Source organism: Cervus elaphus, chromosome 14, assembly GCF_910594005.1.
Source record: "Cervus elaphus chromosome 14, mCerEla1.1, whole genome shotgun sequence".
Lineage (NCBI taxonomy): Eukaryota > Metazoa > Chordata > Mammalia > Artiodactyla > Cervidae > Cervus > Cervus elaphus.
This window is the reverse complement of record NC_057828.1, coordinates 28410311-28434730: the sequence shown is the minus strand read 5'-3', so window position 1 is coordinate 28434730 and position 24420 is coordinate 28410311. Positions and strand designations below refer to the sequence as shown.

The following is a 24420-nucleotide window of genomic DNA, read 5'->3' as shown; positions in this document are numbered from 1 at the left end:
CTGGGTCATGAAGATCTTTTTTGTACAGTTCTTCTGTGTATTCTTGCCACCTCTTCTTAATATCTTCTGCTTCTGTTAGGTCCCTACCATTTCTGTCCTTTATTGTGCCCATCTTTGGATGAAATATTCCCTTGGTGTCTCTAATTTTCTTGAAGAGATCTCTAGTCTTCCCATTCTATTGTTTCCCTCTATTTCTTTGCATTGATTGCTGAGGAAGGCTTTCTTATCTCTCCTTGCTATTCTTTGGAACTCTGCATTCAAATGGGTATCTTTCCTTTTCTCCTTTGCTTTTTGCTTCCCTTCTTTTCACAGCTATTTGTAAGGCCTCCTCAGACAGCCATTTTGCTTTTTTGCATTTCTTTTTCTTGGGGATGGTTTTGATTTCTGTCTTCTGTACAATGTCACGAACCTCCGTCCATAGTTCATCAGGCTCTCTGTGTATCAGATCTAGTCCCTTAAATCTATTTCTCACTTCCACTGTATAGTCAAAGGGATTTGATTTAGGTCATACCTGAATGGTCTGGTGGTTTTCCCTACTTTCTTCAATTTCAGTCTGAATTTGGCAATAAGGAGTTCATGATCTGAGCCACAGTCAGCTCCCAGTCTTGTTTTTGCTGACTGTTATAGAGCTTCTCCATCTTTGGCTGCAAAGAATATAATCAATCTGATTTTGGCATCAGCCATCCGATGATGTCCATGTGTAGAGTCTTCTCTTGTGTTGTTGCAAGAGGGTGTTTGCTATGACCAGTGCATTCTCTTTTAGGTTTTGCTGTTTGCTAAGTATTTTACCTTTTTACCGAAAAAGAAAAAATTGAACCATTCCTCTTCTTCTTCACTCTCTAGAATCTGCTAAACAAGTAGGCATACTATAGAAAGGGGACAATTGAAGAATACATTTGCTTCATTCCAAAATGTTATATTAATTAATTTTAAGAAATAAAGAGGGTATTGTTTCCTGACATTTATTATTAAAGTAAAAGATGACCAAGGCTCATATTTTGAAATGTATTACAGACTGTGCAATTCATTCCGTGAGACATAGCACACTCTAAAATCGGTTCATTTATAGTATATAGACGTCTCTAAAAGACGTCCTACTAATAAAATAGGCCTTTACTCAATTTGACTGCCAAACTGACTTACTTTGGCAAGCAAGCTTGGAACATTTTAAATTTTACAAACATTATCCTGTTTTAAAAAGTTAATTTTGACTACTTTAAGGAATGTAAAAATAAACCTTGGTTTCAGTGAAATCAAGATTAAATCCTACCAGACTTCTAAAATTAACTGTCATAATCAGATTATACAATTAGTATAAACTATAAAGGCTCTGAGTCTTGGGGTTGGAGAGGCCCATTTATTCTCAACAACTCCCTTTTCCTCTTCCAAATGGCAACTTAGTGACCATCTTTCCCATTTACTCTTTCCTGTAGGTTGATGGGGTAAAAAAATACACAATTTATAAATGAGAGTGAAAAGCAACACATCAGGTATTTATTTAAATTGAGATTCAATACTAACCTGATTTCTGAAACAATATTAACAAAAATAAGTGCACAAAGCAAAGAACAATGACGACAAAAACTTAAGGGAAGAAAATGAAAGGAACAAAAGCAGAAAGAGAAGAGAAAGGAGATTAATAATCTGGTTCTAAGCACTATGCTTGGTTCTAGGGCTTCCCTGATGGCTCAACTTTAAAGAATCTACCTGCAATGCAGGACACACAGGAGACGCAGGTTCCATCCCTGGGTTGGGAAGACCCCTTGAGGAAATGGTAACCCACCCCAATATTCTTGCCTGGAGCATTCCATGGACAGAGGAGCCTGGTGGGCTACAGGCCATGGGGTCACAACGAATCAGACACGTCTGAGTGATTAAGCACACGGGCACTGTTACTCCCATTTTTATAGAGACAGAAACAAAGGCTGAGAGAGATGCAGTATTTACCCAAGAGCACAAAGCTATTCAGTGGTAGAGCCAGGATTCAAACACAGGGCATCTCTTCTAAAGTCCATGCTCTTCCCACCTCACGTTGTACAGGAAGGAAAGGAAGAAGGATTGAACAAAAAAAAAATGAGAGCTGTAAGTAGTACCAGTGATTACTCCTAGAAGCTAGCTGTACTTACTTATCTACCTTTCAGGAAAACTTTGTTTTAACATTTGTATTTTAGATCCATGAAAAGAAAGTGCAGGCAACTATAAATTCAATACATTGGCACTTTTGCCTCCAGATTGATCTGCAGTAGTTTAGACATTAACTGTGGCCTCTAGTTGGAGAAGGCACTGGCACCCCCACTCCAGTACTCTTGCCTGGAAAATCCCATGGACAAAGGAGCCTGGTAGGCTGCAGTCCATGGGGTCGTTAAGAGTCGGACACGATTGAGCGACTTCACTTTCACTTTTCACTTTCATGTGGTGGAGAAGGAAATGGCAACCCACTCCAGTGTTCTTGCCTGGAGAATCCCAGGAACAGGGTAGCCTGGTGGGCTGCCGTCTATGGGGTCGCACAGATTCGGATACGACTGAAGTGACTTAGCAGCAGCAGCGTGGCCTCTAGAAGATGTTGAAGGATATTGCTGACCTGCTACATTTAAAAAAATAATAATAATATGGCGCTTTAGACTTTCAGATTTTTGGAGAAGGGGAATTTTATCTTTCGTCATTTCCTTGTTATAAACAAAATACAAGCAACCATACTCCAATGAATTAGAGTTATGTTGACCAAAAAGGGTATTCACTGTCAAATACTGCTGTTACTCTACATCATACATACTCCACGTGCTGCCACAGAGATTAAAAAGGGATTCCAGTTGCTTTAACAGAGTCAAGAAAGATAGTTTTCCAATAAAAGTTCTCTGCAATGATGGATGTGTTCTATATCTGTGCTGTCTGATATGGTAGCCACTAGTCACACGTGGCTGCTGAGCACTTGCAAGGTGCCCAGTGTGATTGAACAGCTGAATTTTTAATTTTATTGGATGATCCTGAACAAAGACACCTGCCTTGCAGTCCTGGCCAGGTTATAATTTATAGCAATTGTATATAAAGACAAATGATTTTTCAGCTATTAGTGGTGCTAGTGGTAAAGAACCCACCTGCCAATGCAAGAGCCATAAGAGATGAGGATTTGATCCCTGGATTGGGAAGATCCCCTGGAGAAGGGCATGGCAATCCATTCCAGTATTCTTGCCTGGAGACTCCCATGGACAGAGGAACCTGGTGGACTACAGTCCATAGGGTCACAAAGACTCAGACACCACTGAAGCAACTGAGCACACATGCGTACAACCTTCCAATGGTAAGAAAGGAAAAGAGGGGAAAATGAATTTATAAAACAGCAGCCAGTCTGGTTCTCCTTTTTTGTTAATATATAAGCCCTGCTTGTATCTCTGTAAAAGCACTGATACTTAACTTCTGTGCTCCAGAGAACAGAGCAGCTCTGCAGTCAATATTTGTTGATCAAAGAGGGCTGTCTATCTGAGGTCAACTCATGCTCAATTCTGAGCATCTTACCCTGTCCACATTATCTCTACATCTTGGAAATTGGGACCCATGCTTGCAGTTTTTACCTCTGTCTCCAGCAATTAACACTAAGTATTTATTAAATACTTAGTAAATAAGTGAGTAACTAACCTTGAAATTTCTCCACTCATTGCTCAAACATCTCAGAAAAGCCATTTGAGTTGAGTCTGGTGATCTGGGCAAATCAGAGACTCCAGGATCTGTGTCAATGCCAAGTTCATGCTACACTGCTGATGAAGTGTTCAGAGGGACTTTCGGTTCAAATTTCCTAACTAACTAAAATAACATCATTGGCAGGCTTAGGGAAGGGGGAGGGTGGAGTGTTGCAGGCCAGGTGCAGCAAAGTAGACCCTTCGGAAAATGGTGCTCAGGTCTATAATTTAACCCCTGGACGTTATGATACAACATACACAAAGGAACCAGATTCCAAGTGGTAGATTCTATCTCTTTTAACCAAATGCAAGAATTCTCAGGTCTTACTTTTTAGGAAAAACTGTTCCCTTCAGAGAAAGTAACTAGTATCCTAAGGGGAAACAAAAAGAAAACCTCTGAGAAAAGCGAGTCTGAAATTGGAAAACTAATAAAGAACTCAAGGAGAAAGGAAATATAGGTTACAAAAATTATATAGTCACAATGCATGCGGAGGTAGGGACAATGTTTGTTTAACCTTTCAGGGGCTGAATTAATGGTAGGGTTCCACGGTCCCCTTCTGTGCCGAGTCTTCTTAACTCGGTATAGCCCTAATTCCTCCAGAGTGCCATGGGGAACATTCAAAGTGACCATCTGTCTATGAAATCACCCTCAGAGAAATAAAAATGCATTTGGCAGGCACCCAAAACTATCACAGGTTCCCTACCATGATAACGAGTTTATTAGTCATTGCCAAGTATCCTTTATGCAGCCCTCTGCGAACATCAGGAACATTTTTTGCAACACCAAATTAAAAGGTAAGTATAGTTTAAATTAGAAATCTTGTATGCTATTTTTGGATGCAGAACTCCTTATTAATTGTCATAATACCATTACCCTTTCACTTTAATACGGGCAATAAGAAGATTCCCAAATGAATCATTCAAAACTTTGCTTCAATGAGCACACATGGAATGTGACTGGCTCCTGAGAGGTTTTTCCAGAGCTCTGAGGATAAAGAGCAGATCATTACCATGCAGCCTTTTAGAGGACTTGACTGTACTCAGGATGTAAAATTAGGAAAAGCTGTCTCTCCTGACTGTACAAATGATCCCTTCACCCTGGCCATCCTGTTCTCCTTACTCTTCCTTAAGTAGGCTTTTATTTTTGTGCGCTTTCCCCTTCCAGTCTTCCCCACCACCTTCTGCGTTCTGTGCTGTGCAGGCCGTCCCTTTATCATTCCCGGTCACCCTTCAAGGGTCACTCAAGTTCTCTCTTATCAGACTGTCCCTAACTTTATCAACCGACAGGGATCCTTCCCACTTCTGAACTCCTAAGTGCTTTATCGTTTCTATTGCAAGCTAAACTTCTCATTATTATCAAACTTATCTTATTCTTTAATTCCCCTGGTGGATACTGATAATCAACTAGGTTTAGGACTTGTGGATACAGGCTCCGTCTCATGGTAGGAAGACACTACTATCTGCCTTTTAAAAATTCTTAGTGTTCTCTGATAGAGGAATGGATGAAGAAGATGTGGTACATACATACAATGGAATATTACTCAGCCATTAAAAATGAAATAATACCATGTGCAGCAACATGGATGGACCTAGAGATAATCATACTGAGTGAAGTAAGTCAGAGAAGGAGAAATATCAATGACATCCCTTATATGTAGACTCTAAAAAGAAATCATACAAATGAACTTCTTTACAAAACAGAAACAGATTCACAGACTTTGAGAATGAAATTATGGTTGCCAGGAGGCAAGGATGGGGACATAGTTAGGGAAACTGGTATAAACATGTACACACTGCTGTATTTAAAAGAGATAATCAATAAGGACCTACTGTATAGCACATGGAACTCTGCTCAATATTATGTATGGGAGGGGAGTTTGGGGGAGAGTGGATACATGTATATGTATGGCTGAGTCCCTTCGCTGTCCACCTGAAACTATCACAGCACTGTTAATCAGCTATACTCCAATACAAAATAAAAAGTTAAAAAAAAATAATCCTTAGTGTTCTCAATTAGTCACATTACCAGCTGATTGATGGGCATGAGGACAGGAATCTATAAGTGAAAAAGCCAGAAGCTTTAAAATGAGATCAAGTTGAATTACTTGATATGTGGTAATAAATAGAATCAAAAGAGAATATACTAAATGTGACCCTTGCAATGATCTTAATCAGTCAGATGATTAACAGATAATTTTAAAAACAGCAAAAAACACACATGAGTGATTGACTATAATGAATCTTTTAGAAAGATTTATTACAGCTTAAAGAGTCAAGAAACAATGAAAGATAACCTACTGTAGTACAGACGGTGGGGGAAAGAGAAATGAGAATATGAACAACTGAAAGGAGGTGGCAAATGAGCTGGGATAAAATTATGTTTTCTATTTGATTGGCTTTTTAAGACATTCTATGTGGCTTAAGTACTTTATAAACAAACAACAACTTTAAAATACCAACCAGGTGGGTGCATTTGTAGGTGTAAAAAGGAACAGCAATTTAAAGTGTCTGGGATCTTCCATCTATACATAATTTTACTACAAGGCTGTTAACCTTTAAGATAATCTTACAGTGATGTGAACATTCTATACTATTATCAAGTCAGAAGTACATCTTAAACATTAATTGAATATTTCATTAAGTATCAGTTGAGAGTATCAATTTTTAAAAAAGCAACATGCAAGAAGTCACAAAAAGAAAATAAAAAGACTTAGAGAATCAGCGTTCCTGGTAAAGGAACAGCCTCTACAATCTTTCTTCTAATAACTGTCCTACAGGTGTTGGGAAGAGTAACTAATAAAAGGCAGCAAAGCATCACACAACATCCTCACATTCCGCATTTCCTAGTGAGACCATCCTGTGTATTCTATCCCAAACTGTCCTGCTCTCACACGGTAGCTATATCCACATCCACATTTGTTTCAGTGGATGTCTTCCTGACTTGGGAAAGACAGACACAGCACCTGGCTTAGTGCCTTGTCCATAGTACAATGCTGCAAATACATGTGCACTGGGCTGAGTCTAAATGCTCCAGTTCTCATCCTACGATCACCTCCAACAGTATCGTTACCCTCAGTGTAACTGTCATGTATAACTCAGCATCATCATTTGTTCAAGAAAGCTCAAAGGACAGCACTCTTCCATTGTTACTACCAACCCCCAGCCCCAGAAGCTCTGCTTGCTAAGCCTTCTTCTATCCTCCCCATTTTAGTGACTGGCATCCCCATCTACCTGCTTAGTTGCTCAAACCAGAAAACTGCAAGTCAGCTGTGATTCTCCTTCTCTTCCTCCCCCATAACCAGTAGTTCACCAAACCTACTAGATTCTACCTCATAAATCTTTCTCATGTGAAATTATTTCTAAATCCTCGATCAAGTCATCACCTTCTCTCACCTGCATCAAGGCTTCTAAAGGTCTTTCTCTCTATGACAGTCCTGACCCAGTTCAATCTACTCTCCACAATGCAGGTTACAGACCTCTCTAAAATATGAATCTGAATTATTTTCTGCTTAAAAATCTATAATGTCACACCGTTAGGATGGCTATTATAAAACAATTTAAAAAAACAAACAGAAAAGAACAATTGGCAAGGATGTGCACAGCAGCTGTGGAAACAGTGTGGTGGATTCTCAAGAAGTTAAACATAGAATTACCACATGATCCAGTAATTAACTTCTGGGTATGTAACCAAAAGAAGTGAAAGCAGGAACTCAAACAGGTATCTCTAACACCCATGGTCAGAGCAGCACTGTTCACAATATCCAAGTGTCCACTGACAGATAAGTGGATGAAAATAATGTGGTATATACATACAATGGGGTATTAATCAGCCTTTCTAAGGGAGAAAATTTTGATACATGCTATGACTAGGATGAACCTTGAAGACATTATGCTAAGTGAAATCAGTCACAAAGGAACAAATACTGTATGATTCCATTCATATGAGGTACCTAGAGTGGCCAAATTCATGGAGATAGAAAGTTGAATGGTGGTTGCCAAGGGCTGGGGAGGGAAGAATGGGAAATTATTGTTTAATAGGTATGGAGTTTCAGTTTGGGAAGATGATGGATGTACTGGAGAAGGGATGGTGGTGATGGTTGCACAACAATGCGAATGTACTTAATGCTACTGAACTGTACTCACAGGAATGATTCAAATGATACATTTTATGTTCTGCATATTTTTTTCACAATAAAAAAGCCATGCACACACAAACATCCACACTGCCTCTCACTGGCTCAGGATACCGTCCAGAAACCTCAGGTGATTCACATGCCTCTCAGGATTTGGTCCCAGTACCTCTCCCCTTGCTAGTACACCTTCTTCTCCAGCGCCTAGTCGTACTCAACCATGCTGGAGTTGGGTTCACACCACTTTGTTAAGTCTTTACACAGACCATTCCCACTGTCAACCAGGCCACCTCTTCTCCATTTGTAACATTTTTCATTTTCACCCCTTCTTGGTATCTCTTATCACAAAAAGAGATTAAGAGCTGCCTGTAGCCGTCTGTTTGCTTTTCTGTCTCCCTCCCTACTAGCTTACAGTTTTATGAAGGAAAAAAAAAAGTCTCATCTCACTTGGAATTATATCTTTGGTGCCTGGCACACATAAATATTCAGTAAATACTACTGATTATATAAATGTTAAATACATAATTGTAGCAGATAGGGAAGAATTTCTGGAAGCACATATTTTACAATAAAGTATGTAATATACACAACTGGACACATACCATTCCTTCACAGGCATCTTTAAAAAATTCTGTCTGTTACAAATGGTTCATCAAAAGGTTCAAATTCTTGAGATAAAATTCTAATATGAAAGATTTCTCACATAATATTCCAGTTTCTTCTACAGTTTTTCCTGGTGGGCAAATATGGTACTTTTAAAAAATCAGTTTGTCTTTTTAATACCATTCTATTTAAAGTCATATGCATTTAGGACTCTCATTCCTTTAAAATTAGATCATTGAGAAATGTTAAGTCAGAATCCTGAAAGTACTGATATGTCTGTCATGTTGAAACAATTGGTCTCTTGCCCATTGTTCTACTATTTCGTGACAGTTTTTAAAGGAGGGATCACCTTCAAAATATCATCTCACATCCTGAAACCATATAATTTATGATTCTAAAATATCAATATTTACGACCATATAATTTTAAAATTAATCACTTATACTGTTTCATTCAAAGTGGAAAGAGTCTGAAATTAGCCATGCAGCATAATGCTGTCAGCACCAATCTTATAAGAAATGGCTTTAGGGGGGAGGAGCCAAGATGGCGGAGGAGTAGGACGGGGAGACCACTTTCTCTCCTACAAATTCATCAAAAGAATAACTGAACGCAGAGCAAACTTCGCAAAACAACTTCGGATCGCTAGCTGAGGTCATCAGGCGCCCAGAAAAGCAGCCCATTGTCTTCGAAAGGAGGTAGGACAAAATATAAAAGATAAAAAGTGAGACAAAAGAGCTAAGGACGGAGATCCGTCCCGGGAGCTCTTAGGCGGCATTGCTTGGGGTAGGGTCCGGGCCCGAGTGCCCTGAGGACAATCGGAGGGAACTTCTGTGAGTTTCCAACTTGAACTGTGGGAGACCAAAAGAGAGAGAGTAAATTAACCGGCCCGAACACACTGCCGGCCGTTCGCAGAACAAAGAGACCGAGAGGGTCCAGAGAGGAGCTCGCAGGCTGCGGACCGGCCCAGCCCCGCCGGAGGCAGGAGGCAGGGGGGAGGGGAAGGTCGCGGCGAGACACAGGCCGCAGGCACCCGACCGGCGCGGGCGGGGACTGGGGCTGGGGACGCGGAGGGCGGAAGGCGCGCGCGCCCGACTGGCGCCAGCGGAAACTGAGTCTGGGTCCGCGGAAGGGAGGGGGCGTGCCACACCTGGGTAGAGTGCGCCCACCAAGCCCCTGGCTGCCTGGACCGCTCTGACGGGGAAGGCACAGAGAGCAGGCGCAGCTTTTCCTTCCGTGCTTTTGTGGAACACCCGAGGGCTGGAACCTCGCGCAGCGCAGGGCGCGCTCCATATAGAACAGCCGGGAGCCTGAGCAGCACAGACGGAGAAAGCAGCGTCAGCCCCTCCCGGCAGCCCCAGCCCATCCCCGCGGCGCAAGCCCGTCCCCACAGCGCAAGCCCCTCCCTGCCCTGCAGAGCGACGGAACTAGCTACCTGAGTAAGAGTCCACCTCCGCCCGCCTGTGTCAGGGCGGAAATGAGGCTCTGAAGAGACCGGCAAACAGAAGCCAAATAAACAAAGGGAACCGCTTCAGAAGGGACTGGTGCAACAGATTAAAATCCCTCTAGGAAACGCTGACTACACCGGAGGGGCCTGTAGATATCGAGAAGCGTAAGCTGGAACGAGGAGCTATCTGAAACTGAGCCGAACCCACACTGACCGCAACAGCTCCAGAGAAACTCCTAGATATAATTTTACTTTTTTCTCTTTTTTTTTTTTAATTTTTTTTATTTATTTTTTTTCTTTTTTCTTTCTTCTCTTTTATTTTCCTTTAAAATCCCCTATTACTCCCCCATTACTCCTTAACTTTCATTTCCACAGACTTTTACAATTTTTTAATTAGGGGGGAAAAAAAAAATTTTTTTTTTCTTTTTCTTTCTTTTTCTTTTTTTCTTTCCTTTTTCTTTTCTATTTTTCTTTTTCTCTTATTTCTTTTAAAGTCCTCTAGTACTCCTCTACTACTCCTTAATTTTCATTTTCAATACACTATAACCTTACAAAAAAAAAAAGAAGAGAAGCCCTATTTTTAAACCGAAGATTATTCTCTCCCAATCTTGACTCTCTGTTTTCTACCTCAGAACACCTCTATTTCCTCCTTTCCCCTTCTCTTCCCAATCCAATTCTGTGAATCCTTGTAGGTGACTGGGCTACGGAGAACACTCTGGGAACAGACAGCTGCGTAGATCTGTCTCTCTCCTCTTGAGTCCCCCTTTTTCTCCTCCTGTTCATCTCTATCTCCCTCCTCCCTCTCCTCTTCTTCATGTAACTCTGTGAACCTCTCTGGGTGTCCCTAACAGGGGAGAATCTTTTAGCCATTAACCTAGAAGTTTTCTTATCAGGGCTGTATAGTTGGAGAAGTCTTGAGACTACAGGAAGAATAAAACTGAAATCCAGAGACAGGAGACTTAAGCCCAAAACCTGAGAACACCAGAAAACTCCTGACTACATGGAACTTTAAGTAATAAGTGACCGTCCAAAAGCCTCCATACCTACACTGAAACCAACCACCACCCAAGAGCCAATAAGTTTTAGAGCAAGACATACCACGCAAATTCTCCAGCAACGCAGGAACATAGCCCTGAACGTCAACATACAGGCTGCCCAAGGACACACCTAACACATAGACCCATCTCAAAACTCATTACTGGGCACTCCATTGCTCTCCAAAGAGAAGAAATCAAGTTCCACGCACCAGAACACTGACGCAAGCTCCCCTAACCAGGAAATCTTGACAAGCCAATCGTCTAACCCCACCCACTGGGTTAATCCTCCACAATAAAAAGGAACCACAGACCTCCAAAATACAGAAAGCCCACTCCAGATACAGCAATCTAAACAAGATGAAAAGGCAAAGAAATACCCAACAGGTAAAGGAACATGAAAAATGCCCACCAAGTCAAACAAAAGAGGAGGACATAGGGAATCTACCTGAAAAAGAATTTAGAATAATGATAATAAAAATGATCCAAAATCTTGAAAACAAAATGGAGTTACAGATAAATAGCCTGGAAACAAAGATTGAAAAGATTCAAGAACTGTTTAATAAAGACCTAGAAGAAATAAAGAGTCAATTAAAAATGAATAATGCAATGAATGAGATCAAAAACACTTTGGAGGGAACCAAGAGTAGAATAACGGAGGCAGAAGATAGGATAAGTGAGGTAGAAGATAAAATGGTGGAAATAAATGAAGCAGAGAGGAAAAAAGAAAAAAGGATCAAAAGAAATGAGGACAACCTCAGGGACCTCTGGGACACTGTGAAACGCCCCAACATTCGAATCATAGGAGTTCCAGAAGAAGAAGACAAAAAGAAAGGCCATGAGAAAATACTCGAGGAGATAATAGCTGAAAACTTCCCTAAAATGGGGAAGGAAATAGCCACCCAAATCCAAGAAACCCAGACAGTCCCAAACAGGATAAACCCAAGGCGAAACACCCCACGACACATATTAATCAAATTAACAAAGATCAAAAAAAAAAAAAAAAAAGATCAAACACAAAGAACAAATATTAAAAGCAGCAAGGGAAAAACAACAAATAACACACAAAGGGATTCCCACAAGGATAACAGCTGATCTATCAATAGAAACCCTCCAGGCCAGAAGGGAATGGCAGGACGTACTGAAAGTAATGAAAGAGAATAACCTACAACCTAGATTACTGTACCCAGCAAGGATCTCATTCAGATATGAAGGAGAATTCAAAAGCTTTACAGATAAGCAAAAGCTGAGAGAATTCAGCACCACCAAACCAGCTCTTCAACAAATGCTAAAGGATCTTCTCTAGACAGGAAATGCAGAAAGGTTGTATAAACGTGAACCCAAAACAACAAAGTAAATGGCAACGGGACCACACCTATCAATAATTACCCTAAATGTAAATGGGTTGAATGCCCCAACCAAAAGACAAAGATTGGCTGAATGGATACAAAAACAAGACCCCTATATATGCTGTCTACAAGAGACCCACCTCAAAACAAGAGACACATACAGACTAAAAGTGAAGGGCTGGAAAAAAATATTTCATGCAAACGGAGACCAAAAGAAAGCTGGAGTCGCAATACTCATATCAGATAAAATAGACTTTCAAATAAAGGATGTGAAAAGAGACAAAGAAGGACACTACATAATGATCAAAGGATCAATCAAAGAAGAAGATATAACAATTATAAATATATGTGCACCCAACATAGGAGCACCGCAATATGTACGGCAAACGCTAACGAGTATGAAAGAGGAAATTAATAGTAACACAATAATAGTGGGAGACTTTAATACCCCACTCACAACTATGGATAGATCAACTAAACAGAAAATTAACAAGGAAACACAAACCTTAAATGACACAATGGACCAGCTAGACCTAATTGATATCTATAGGACATTTCACCCCAAAACAATCAACTTCACCTTCTTCTCAAGTGCACACGGAACCTTCTCCAGAATAGATCACATCCTGGGCCATAAATCTGGTCTTGGAAAATTCAAAAAAATTGAAATCATTCCAGTCATCTTTTCTGACCACAGTGCAGTAAGATTAGATCTCAATTACAGGAAAAAAATTGTTTAAACTTCAAACATATGGAGGCTAAATAACACGCTTCTGAATAACCAACAAATCATAGAAGAAATCAAAAAAGAAATCAAAATATGTATAGAAATGAATGAAAATGAAAACACAACAACCCAAAACCTATGGGACACTGTAAAAGCAGTGCTAAGGGGAAGGTTCATAGCATTACAGGCTTACATCAAGAAACAAGAAAAAAACCAAATAAATAACCTAACTCTACACCTAAAGCAATTAGAGAAGGAAGAAATGAAGAACCCCAGAGTTAGCAGAAGGAAAGAAATCTTAAAAATCAGGGCAGAAATAAATGCAAAAGAAACTAAAGAGACCATAGCAAAAATCAACAAAGCTAAAAGCTGGTTTTTTGAAAAAATAAACAAAATTGACAAACCATTAGCAAGACTCATTAAGAAACAAAGAGAGAAAAACCAAATTAACAAAATTAGAAATGAAAATGGAGAAATCACAACAGACAACACTGAAATACAAAGGATCATAAGAGACTACTACCAGCAGCTCTATGCCAATAAAATGGACAACTTGGATGAAATGGACAAATTCTTAGAAAAGTATAACTTTCCAAAACTGAACCAGGAAGAAATAGAAGATCTTAACAGACCCATCACAAGCAAGGAAATCGAAACTGTCATCAAAAATCTTCCAGCAAACAAAAGCCCAGGACCAGATGGCTTCACAGCTGAATTCTACCAAAAATTTAGAGAGGAGCTAACACCTATCTTACTCAAACTCTTCCAGAAAATTGCAGATGAAGGTAAGCTTCCAAACTCATTCTATGAGGCCACCATCACCCTAATTCCAAAACCAGACAAAGATGCCACAAAAAAAGAAAACTACAGGCCAATATCACTGATGAACATAGATGCAAAAATCCTTAACAAAATTCTAGCAAACAGAATCCAACAACATATTAAAAAAATCATACACCATGACCAAGTGGGCTTTATCCCAGGAATGCAAGGATTCTTTAATATCCGCAAATCAATCAATGTAATACACCACATTAACAAATTGAAAGAGAAAAACCATATGATTATCTCAATAGATGCAGAGAAAGCCTTTGACAAAATTCAACACTCATTTATGATTAAAACTCTCCAAAAAGCAGGAATAGAAGGAACATACCTCAACATAATAAAAGCTATATATGACAAACCCACAGCAAGCATCACCCTCAATGGTGAAAAATTGAAGGCATTTCCCCTGAAATCAGGAACAAGACAAGGGTGCCCACTCTCACCACTACTATTCAACATAGTGTTGGAAGTTCTGGCCACAGCAATCAGAGCAGAAAAAGAAGTAAAAGGAATCCAGATAGGAAAAGAAGAAGTAAAACTCTCACTGTTTGCAGATGACATGATCCTCTATATGGAAAACCCTAAAGACTCTACCAGAAAATTACTAGAGCTAATCAACGAATATAGTAAAGTTGCAGGATATAAAATTAACACACAGAAATCCCTTGCATTCCTATATACTAACAATGAAAAAACAGAAAGAGAAATTAAGGAAACAATACCATTCACCATTGCAACAAAAAGAATAAAATACTTAGGAGTATATCTACCTAAAGAAACAAAGGACCTATACATAGAAAACTATAAAACACTGATGAAAGAAATCAAAGAGGACACAAACAGATGGAGAAACATACCGTGTTCATGGATTGGAAGAATCAATATTGTCAAAATGGCTATTCTACCCAAAGCAGTCTATAGATTCAATGCAATCCCTATCAAGCTACCAACGGTATTTTTCACAGAACTAGACCAAAGAATTTCACAATTTGTATGGAAATACAAAAAACCTCGAATAGCCAAAATAATCTTGAGAAAGAAGAATGGAACTGGAGGAATCAACCTGCCTGACTTCAGACTCTACTACAAAGCCACAGTCATCAAGACAGTATGGTACTGGCACAAAGACAGAAATATAGATCAATGGAACAGAATAGAAAGCCCAGAGATAAATCCACGAACCTGTGGACACCTTATCTTTGACAAAGGAGGCAAGGATATACAATGGAAAAAAGACAACCTCTTTAACAAGTGGTGCTGGGAAAACTGGTCAACCACTTGTAAAAGAATGAAACTAGAACACTTTCTAACACCATACACAAAAATAAACTCAAAATGGATTAAAGATCTAAATGTAAGACCAGAAACTATAAAACTCCTAGAGGAGAACATAGGCAAAACACTCTCCGACATAAATCACAGCAAGATCCTCTATGACCCACCTCCCAGAATATTGGAAATAAAAGCAAAACTAAACAAATGGGACCTAATGAAACTTAAAAGCTTTTGCACTACAAAGGAAACTATAAGCAAGGTGAAAAGACAGCCCTCAGATTGGGAGAAAATAATAGCAAATGAAGCAACAGACAAAGGATTAATCTCAAAAATATACAAGCAACTCCTGCAGCTCAATTCCAGAAAAATAAATGACCCAATCAAAAAATGGGCCAAAGAACTAAACAGACATTTCTCCAAAGAAGACATACAGATGGCTAACAAACACATGAAAAGATGCTCAACATCACTCATTATTAGAGAAATGCAAATCAAAACCACAATGAGGTACCATTACACACCAGTCAGGATGGCTGCTATCCAAAAGTCTACAAGCAATAAATGCTGGAGAGGGTGTGGAGAAAAGGGAACCCTCTTACACTGTTGGTGGGAATGCAAACTAGTACAGCCGCTATGGAAAACAGTGTGGAGATTTCTTAAAAAACTGGAAATAGAACTGCCATATGACCCAGCAATCCCACTTCTGGGCATACACACTGAGGAAACCAGATCTGAAAGAGACACGTGCACCCCAATGTTCATCGCAGCACTGTTTATAATAGCCAGGACATGGAAGCAACCTAGATGTCTATCAGCAGATGAATGGATAAGGAAGCTGTGGTACATATACACCATGGAATATTACTCAGCCATTAAAAAGAATTCATTTGAACCAGTCCTAATGAGATGGATGAAGCTGGAGCCCATTATACAGAGTGAAGTAAGCCAGAAAGATAAAGAACATTACAGCATACTAACACATATATATGGAATTTAGAAAGGTGATAACGATAACCCTATATGCAAAACAGAAAAAGAGACACAGAAATACAGAACAGACTTTTGAACTTTGTGGGAGAATGTGAGGGTGGGATATTTCAAAAGAACAGCATGTATACTATCTATGGTGAAACAGATCACCAGCCCAGGTGGGATGCAAGAGACAAGTGCTCCGGCCTGGTGCACTGGGAAGACCCAGAGGAATCGGGTGGAGAGGGAGGTGGGAGTGGGGATCGGGATTGGGAATACATGTAAATCCATGGCTGATTCATATCAATGTATGACAAAACCCACTGGAAAAAAAAAAAAGAAAAAAAAAAAAAAGAAATGGCTTTGGTGAGTGCTTTTACCATAGTTCTATAAACGAAAAGATTTTCACATCTGATATAAAAAAACTATTCAGCAACTGCAGAAACACGCTGCAGAGGATCTCCATGCCCTCCCTCCCATCCCTTGTCCTTTTCCCCATCTTTCTTTTCCTCTCTTTTCAAAGGACTGAAACCAGATAATCTAAGCAATATCTAAAACCTGGTAAAGTGAGAAGTATTTATTACTTAATCCCTGTCTGGATGTGATTTAAAAAAAAAAATTGAGATACAACTGACATATAACATTAGTTTCAGGTGTACAACATAATGATTCGATATTTGTATATACAGCCAAATGATCACCACATTATGTTTGCTTACCATCCATTACCACATATTTACAAATTAATTTTCTTGTGATGAGAACTTTTAAGATCTATTGTTTTAGCAACTTTCAGCTGTACAATACGGTATTATTAACTATGGTCACCACACCGTACATTACATCCTCATGACTTATTTATTTTAGAACTGAAAGTTTGTACTCCTTTACTTACAAGTGAATTTGCCACCTGCACACGATGAATTACTACTCAGCAATAAAAAGGGAAAGTAACACACATAGCAGTTAGATAGTCTCAAAAATGTTATGAATCAAAATTGTCAGATACAAAAGGGTACCTACTGTATGATTCTGTTCATATGAAGTTTTAAAGCAAACAAAAAAATCTATGGTAACAGAACTCAGAACTGTGCTTCTGGTGAAGAGAGAAGGAATGGCTAAGCAGTGGCACAAAGGAACTCTCTGGGGTGACAGAAATATTTTACATCTGACCGAGGTATGCATTACACCACTGCATACATTTGTCAAAGCTGATCAAACCATACACTTAAGATATATGCATTTCCCTGTATAAAAATCATACCCTAATTTTAAAATAGAATGTCCTCTTCTAGCTCTTTTAAGACTTTTTATTACCAAAAAATATAATTCTTGGTCTCTGTTAAGTACTTAGGATTTTATAAAATATGTTATGATTGCTCGCCTGCAGTATGTGTGACTTTAAACTTACTCATAGAAAAAAAAAGCTGGAAAGCACATATCAGAGAAGTCATCGCCTGAGATAGGAAGGAGAACTGGCAATGGCAGAGATTTTCTAGTATTTTTCAACCTATCAGATCTGAACATGCTTTATTTTACAAAACACATCTTTTTTAAAGTCCTATGCTACAGATTTATAGGTCCTACCTGTTATGAAACAAATTGTTGCTTTTGTATCATCTCAATATATTACATAGTCAGTCCAACCATTTGAATAGAAACTGTGAGTACAGCAGTAATGAAGCACTTGGTTTTACACTTCTTTTTCATAAATGTTGATCACTATCAATAGTAGCAAACAAAGACTCCTGTTTAGGCAGCCTCATCACAAATATATCCATTTCCCATGCTAATAATAGAAATTACTGACAATAAAACCTTTTACTGAACTTTATACTTCAAGTTCTAGCAGGACACCTGACCAGCTTACCAATAGGAAAAAAAGGAAGAGAGGGTTTAACTGACTAAGAAGTCAATGGATAAAACAGGTAAAATAATACTTCATTTGCATTTTAATAGCCTTCACACAATCAGTAAGCAGTTTCATTAATTCCCTTTTCCTGATACATTCTTCTCTCCTCCTTTTGGAGAAATCAACACAAGCAGTCACATTCACATGGAATTAGCCGAATTCTAAAGTCCAGCAAACCCTGTGGCCCACTCACCTGATGTTGGCTATGTGCTGCGGCACATGCTGATGCTGAAAATGGTCAGGCCACGGATGATGCAGGCAGAAGGATGGAGAGGGCTGAAGACAGCACGTTGTCTGATAAACAGGTGAATGGTTTGGACAGAGAGATGCGGAGTACTCTGAGTGTGGCTGCATGCAACACGAGGCCAAAGCGGGAGGTGCTGCAGGGCCAGCCTCGGGATGGCACTCTTGGTGACTGTCATGGGGAGTCAAAGGGTGATGGCATGGGCAAGGATGGCAGCACTGGGCTAACACCGGCGGCGTTCTTTGGTTGTCTAAAGGCAGAAAGGATGATTTAACTGTGCCATTAACTTGCAGGCATCCATTTGGACTCACTTTTGTTCTGGGTGCTTCTTTGGGTGCGAGCTGCTGGGCTGCAGGGTCTCCATCACCGGGGGTGAGGGGAGAAGGGGCGGTAGCACTGGTTGCGATGCTGCCATTGCTCAGAACCATAAAATCGCTGTTTCCGTTGCTCATAGCCATGCTCCAGTGTCCTGACCCTAAGAAAGAAAACGATATAAAATCAACGACGTACAGGCAGGTAGACAATTACGTAGAAAAGACGGGAAAAATATTTTAAAACAGCTCTTTGAAAACAAGGGTTCTTGCAGGAGTTGTGAAAGCATTAGGGGAAGCCCTGCCACTCGTGCACCAGAGCCAGCTGGTAAGTTAGCCCTCCTCTCCTCTGCTCCCAGCCACACCAGGCAGAGCCCTCTCCCGTCCCACTGACCACTTCCTCCGCGTGCTTAGTCACTCAGCCGTGTCCGACGCTCTGCAACCCCGTGGACTGTAGCCCACCAGGCTCCTCTGTCCATGGGGATTCTCCAGGCTAGAATCCTGGAGTGGGCTGCCATGCCTTCCTCCCTTCCCCACCTCTATTTTCAGTATCTATATTCTCTCCTCATCCTAGATGTGAAAATCATCAGTTAAGAATTAGAACATTTGGGGACTTCCCTGGTGGTCCAGTGGTTGAGAAGCCACCTTACAATGTAGGGGACATGGGTTCCATCACTGGCTGGGGAATTCACATGCCACAGGGCAACTAAATCCATGCGCCCCAACTACTGAGCAGGCTCTGGAGCCCATGAACCACAACTAAGACAAGATGCAGTCAAATTAAAAAAAAAAAGAATTAGAATATTTTAGGATGGGGGTGGGGAGGTGGTAGAATAGAGAGGGGATACCAGTATCATTCTTTAGCTTTTCAATAATATCATGCTTGAGATGTTCTGATACAGAAACAACAGGCAAAATGAAGGGTGAGGGTGATTATTTGTGAGGGCAATTAGTTGTGTGGATTAAGATAATGTGAATAATCTTAAGAACATCTTACATCTTTTAAAAATGTCAAGGAAATAAGATTTTCCATCTAAGTCACTCAGGTCTTAGAATAAGAATAAACAAAAGAAAATAGAAACCAATCAGCTAAGCTAAGAATTGTGGCCACCAAGATATCAGATGCAAAATTTTATCCCCTAAACCAACAAATATAATGCTAAAAAAATAATAAACATAAGTTGTCATGATATTATTAACTTGTTTTCTGTTATGTCCTATAGGGTAGTATTGCTTGCACATAAGAAAAATAGTACTATGGCTCGGATTTGCATCAAGTAAGATGTTTTTATTAATTTTTTCCCCTCTACCAAAGGGTCCAGGCCTTAAATATAAACGAAAAATTAGTGTTCAAATTACTAGTTATAGTTTTTTCTGCCTGGTCAACAAACAAAAGCAAAACAACCTTCTTTCTTACTTTACCACCTTCTGACCAACACACATACAAAATCTGGAAATGCAGTAAGAAAAATGGGTTATCAAAAGCTATTGGTTTATTTGACCTATACATGATGCCAAGAATAAAAAAAGAAAACCATTGTTTGGCTCACTAACACTTCAGGCACAGCATTCTTCTGAGTAGACAAAACAACTCCAGGAGAAATCTCTCTCCAGTCCCTCCCCACCTCTGGCAGACACACAGGTACCAGAAGAAATCATCACCCATGAGGATGATTCCTATGCATATTTTCACCCAGATTACAAACTACTCAAAAGGCACCTTTCTGAGCAGAGAATGCCAGAGCAATGCATAATGTTTCAATCTGAATACTAATACCCAGAAGATACTCTTTGTTGTGGTTGTTCAGTTGCTAAGTCATGTCCAACTCTTTGTGACCCCATGAACTGCAGTACACCAGGCTTCTCTGTCCTTCACCATTTCTCTGAGTTTCTTCAAACTCATGTCCATTGAGTCAGTGATGTCACCCAACCATCTCATCCTCTGTTGCCCCCTTCTCCTCTTGCCCTCAATTTTTCTCAGCATCAGGGCCTTTTCCAATGAGTCAGCTCTTTGCATTAGATGGCCAAAGTACTGGAGCTTCAGCTTCAGCGTAAGTTCTTCCAATGAATAGTCAGGGTTGATTTCCTTTAGGATTGACTGGTTTGATCTCCTTGCTGTCCAAGGGACTTTCAAGAGTCTTGCCCAGCACCACATTTCGAAAGCGTCAATTCTTTGGTGCTCAGCCTTCTTTATGGTCCAACTCTCAACCCATACATGACTACTGGAAAAACATAGCTTTGACTAAACAGACCTTTGTTGGCAAAGTGATGTCTCTGCTTTATAAAACACTGTCTAAGTTTGACACAGCTATTCTTCCAAGGAACATCATTGTACCACAATGCAAATTTAGCATTTCTGACTTATTATCTTCATTTTTGGCTTTTTTGGTTTTGTTTTAGGTTTTTTTATGTGCACCATTTTAAAACTCTATTTAATTTTTTACAATATTATTTCTGTTTTCTGTTTTGGTTTTTGGGCCATGAGGCATGCAGGATCTTAAGTCTCCAACCAAGGATCAAACCTGTACCTCCTATACTGAAAAGCAAAGTCTTAACCACTAGACAGCCAGGGAAGTCCCAACTTAATTTTTCTTTCAGACACAGCTCATCACACACACACAAACACACACACACACACAAAGCTATATAAACATCAACACTATTAGAAATGGAAGAATAAATGTGGACATTAAAATTTTTCTTTATAAACCATTTTAGTGGAAAAGAGAAGACATTTGTAAATACCAAACATATATATAAATCAAGTAGATGCTACTTCTCTCATCAGCCTTACCATCACTTTTGAAAGTGGTCTGCCAGTCCCAAGTTCCTATTATAATGACCACTGAGAAAGATTTTCAATTGTAGCAAAACATTGCCCTGTCCTTCAGTTAAATCACTCCTGGGTATAAATACACACTACAAAACATTCACATGATATCCCCAACACAGAGCATTTATAGTTAAATGTATTATCCAACTAGTGGGAAGCCAGTGTAGATAAACTGGTTAAGAGCCCTAAACTGACCCAGAAGGCACAGACTCTAATTTTCTATCACTTTCTTAATCTGCCATCTCAGCAAGATCTGCTCCCTTAAGTTTCCATTTACTGAAGGATATATCCTTCCTTCTGTTGTTAACAAAACAAAAAGCTGTGTGCAAATGTTCTAAAAATGATAAAACATACTAATCAGGGGCCATCTAAAAAGGCACCGGACTTTATAAAAAGTTAACTGAAATTTAAGATGTTTATTTTCACAGTTAAGTGAAAGACCATCTAGAAAATGTAAGAAGTAATCGCTTGATGAGATAAATGTAGTCATTTCTCAGCATCAGAAACTCTCGTTGTATAAATGCTCTAGAGAAATCATGGAAGGCACATGCTTTTTCTTGCCTTTACCCATGACTCATGTTCCCAAGACTTCTCTGCAGACCTCAGCCAAGCTACTGGAGCTGATGAGATCTGCTGAGAAAATCAGGACCTCCTCCTGACCCTTTCATCAAGATAAGACAGAATAGGAATACTCTTTTTCTGGTCTGTTGGTTTGTTCTGGCCATACTAGGTGGGTTAATATCATTTCAGAGAGTCTATTTTGGCTTAATTCAATCAGTCCTACTGCCTCTAATCATAGGTATCAGGTAAGTTAGGCTAGTGAGAAGTATCTAACAAAAATCTTCAAGGTTTTCAAGTGAAAGTGACTTTCAGAGTGACCGCAACCTTGAATGCTTGTGAAATTACCCTGAGACCCCCTCTAGACACTCCAAAAGATCTGTTTCCCTGTCTTCTCATTGACTCTGTTTCTCATTAGGAAAAATAATTTCTCTTTTTCTGTGTAACAAGAATGACAACTATCATTCTCTCTTATTTTTATTGCCAAAGCATCATTTTGTAGTTACATAAGAGTTAAATATATTTTTGCAGGTCAGCCAAGGGACCTAATCATGATTTATAACATTTTTCCCCCCGGTGTGATAAATTGCAGTTCAAGTGCCAAATAACTTACTTACAAAGGAACTTTTGGAACATAACTTGTTTGGTAACTTGGAGACTTCTTGTAATGAAGTAGGTATGAATGGATAGTAAAGAATAATTGAACTATGACTTTGGTTTGTATTTGAAGTAACTTATATGAGCTTTCTAAGATTCAGTTTCTTTAAGCATAAACTGGGAACATTCAAATTGACTTTATAAATAATTTGCAGATTATAACTTAAAAATGATGAAAAAGCAAAAGCTGGCACAAAATTGTTCTCAGAAATGTTTACAGATTAAGTTCAATTAATGTATCTGTGTAAGAATTCAGGTGACCAGGACAATAGCAAAATTTCCATCTAAAGTCAAGAGTTGACTTTAAGGCCACAAAGAGAAAGACCTTGTTTCTTTAGAACTTTCACTGAAGCTTTTTCACTGAAACAAGTGGAAAAAAAAAAAAAGTTGATCTGAGTCAGAGAGAACAGAGAAAGAGATGAGCGAGAAGAAGATTCAACATCATAAAAAGGAACTGTTGTGATAAATGTAATGCTATGTGATTACAAATGCAGTGACAGTTATTATTTACAGTGGAAGTTTAAAATAAGTCTTGGATCAAATATAATGAATGACTTTAGAAGAGCTATGTTGAAATCACCTGTTTTCCCCAGGGCCATAACACACAGGGATTGCCAAAAGAAAGCTATTCTTGAGGCGCTGGCTTGAGATGTGGTGAGGCCCCATGGCCAGTATTTTAGTGTATTTCCTGTTGCTCATGAGTATAACAAGCCAATATCAATATATCAAAAGCCACTAATCTCACACCTCCTATTTCAACCTTTCTACTAGCATTTTTATGCCCTGAGTGCTTTATCGGTTCTGAGGTTTATACGGCCTTGGGCCAAGGACCATCTTTTGATTACATTTTAAAATTTAAGATTTTTTTCCTTTGGGCCTCAGTTCTTCACAAGTGTAAATCAGGATACAAATCAATGTCCATCTCATATGATTACTCTGAGAATGTAAAAATATATTTAAAACCATAAAGGGCTATGTATTTACAATGAAAGAATTATTATTATTGCTTAAGTGAGGAGAATGTTTAAAAAATATCAAATGATGCTTCCTAGTTTCAAAGTCAAAACTATGTTTTAAAATGGCATCAGAGATATGTGTAGCTTAGAAGAAATGGCCTGGATGAGTCTAAATTTTAAAGCTGACTCTACTAGTTACTGAGAATCTGGGTCAAATTCTTTACATTCTTAGAGTCTCAAAGTCTTGATTCTTTTTAGAGTTAAATTTGTTTGAAAAGCAAACAGACGTAACCTTCTGAAAGAGCAACATGGCATTACTATTCAAAACTTAAAACACCCTCATCCTTTGACTCACAATTCTACTAGGGTTTACACAGTTTGGATACACTTGAACAATGTGTAAAGATAAACATCCAAAGAAAGATGTTGACTGCACCACTGCCTGTAACAGTGGAAACTGGAAATGATCTAAATTATCAATAAGGGACTTAAATTCTGTCATATCCATAAATTGGGTATTCTGTACAACAAAAAAGAGTGAGTTAAATCAGGATTACTTCTAGGGAAAGAAGTCCAAAGCAATACCTCTTCATGTGTGAATAAAATCCAGCTGCAGAAGAGTCAATGTGGTATGAACCCATTTCACTGAAAAAGTGGGGAAGACTCACATATATGGTTAGTGTATATACATAGATAGTTTCTAGAAGAATATGGGAAAATGCTACCATTGTTTCCTGCTAGAGTGTTGCACTGGGCCATTTGGAAGAGAAGACTTTCACATTTTACTTTTTGTACTGCTTGCAACTTTTACTGTAAATGTGCTCTGTTCATAGTAATAAAATATTAATGAAACAACATATAAAGTTTCTAGCATGGTGACTAAAAATGAACAGAAGATAATTATTATTAAAATGCA

General features: G+C 39.1%; 1 protein-coding gene across 4 annotated transcripts in view; it reads right to left on the bottom strand.

Annotated features, from left to right (window-relative positions):
• DISP1 (dispatched RND transporter family member 1) overlaps positions 1–24420 on the bottom strand; it is a 226377-nt gene that overhangs the window by 51089 nt on the left and 150868 nt on the right. For all 4 annotated transcript variants that reach the window (XM_043924469.1, XM_043924468.1, XM_043924467.1 and 1 more), the window contains one exon: positions 18139–18664. In XM_043924469.1, the coding sequence (XP_043780404.1) occupies positions 18139–18664 (526 nt within the window). The remainder of the gene's footprint in view (positions 1–18138; positions 18665–24420) is intronic.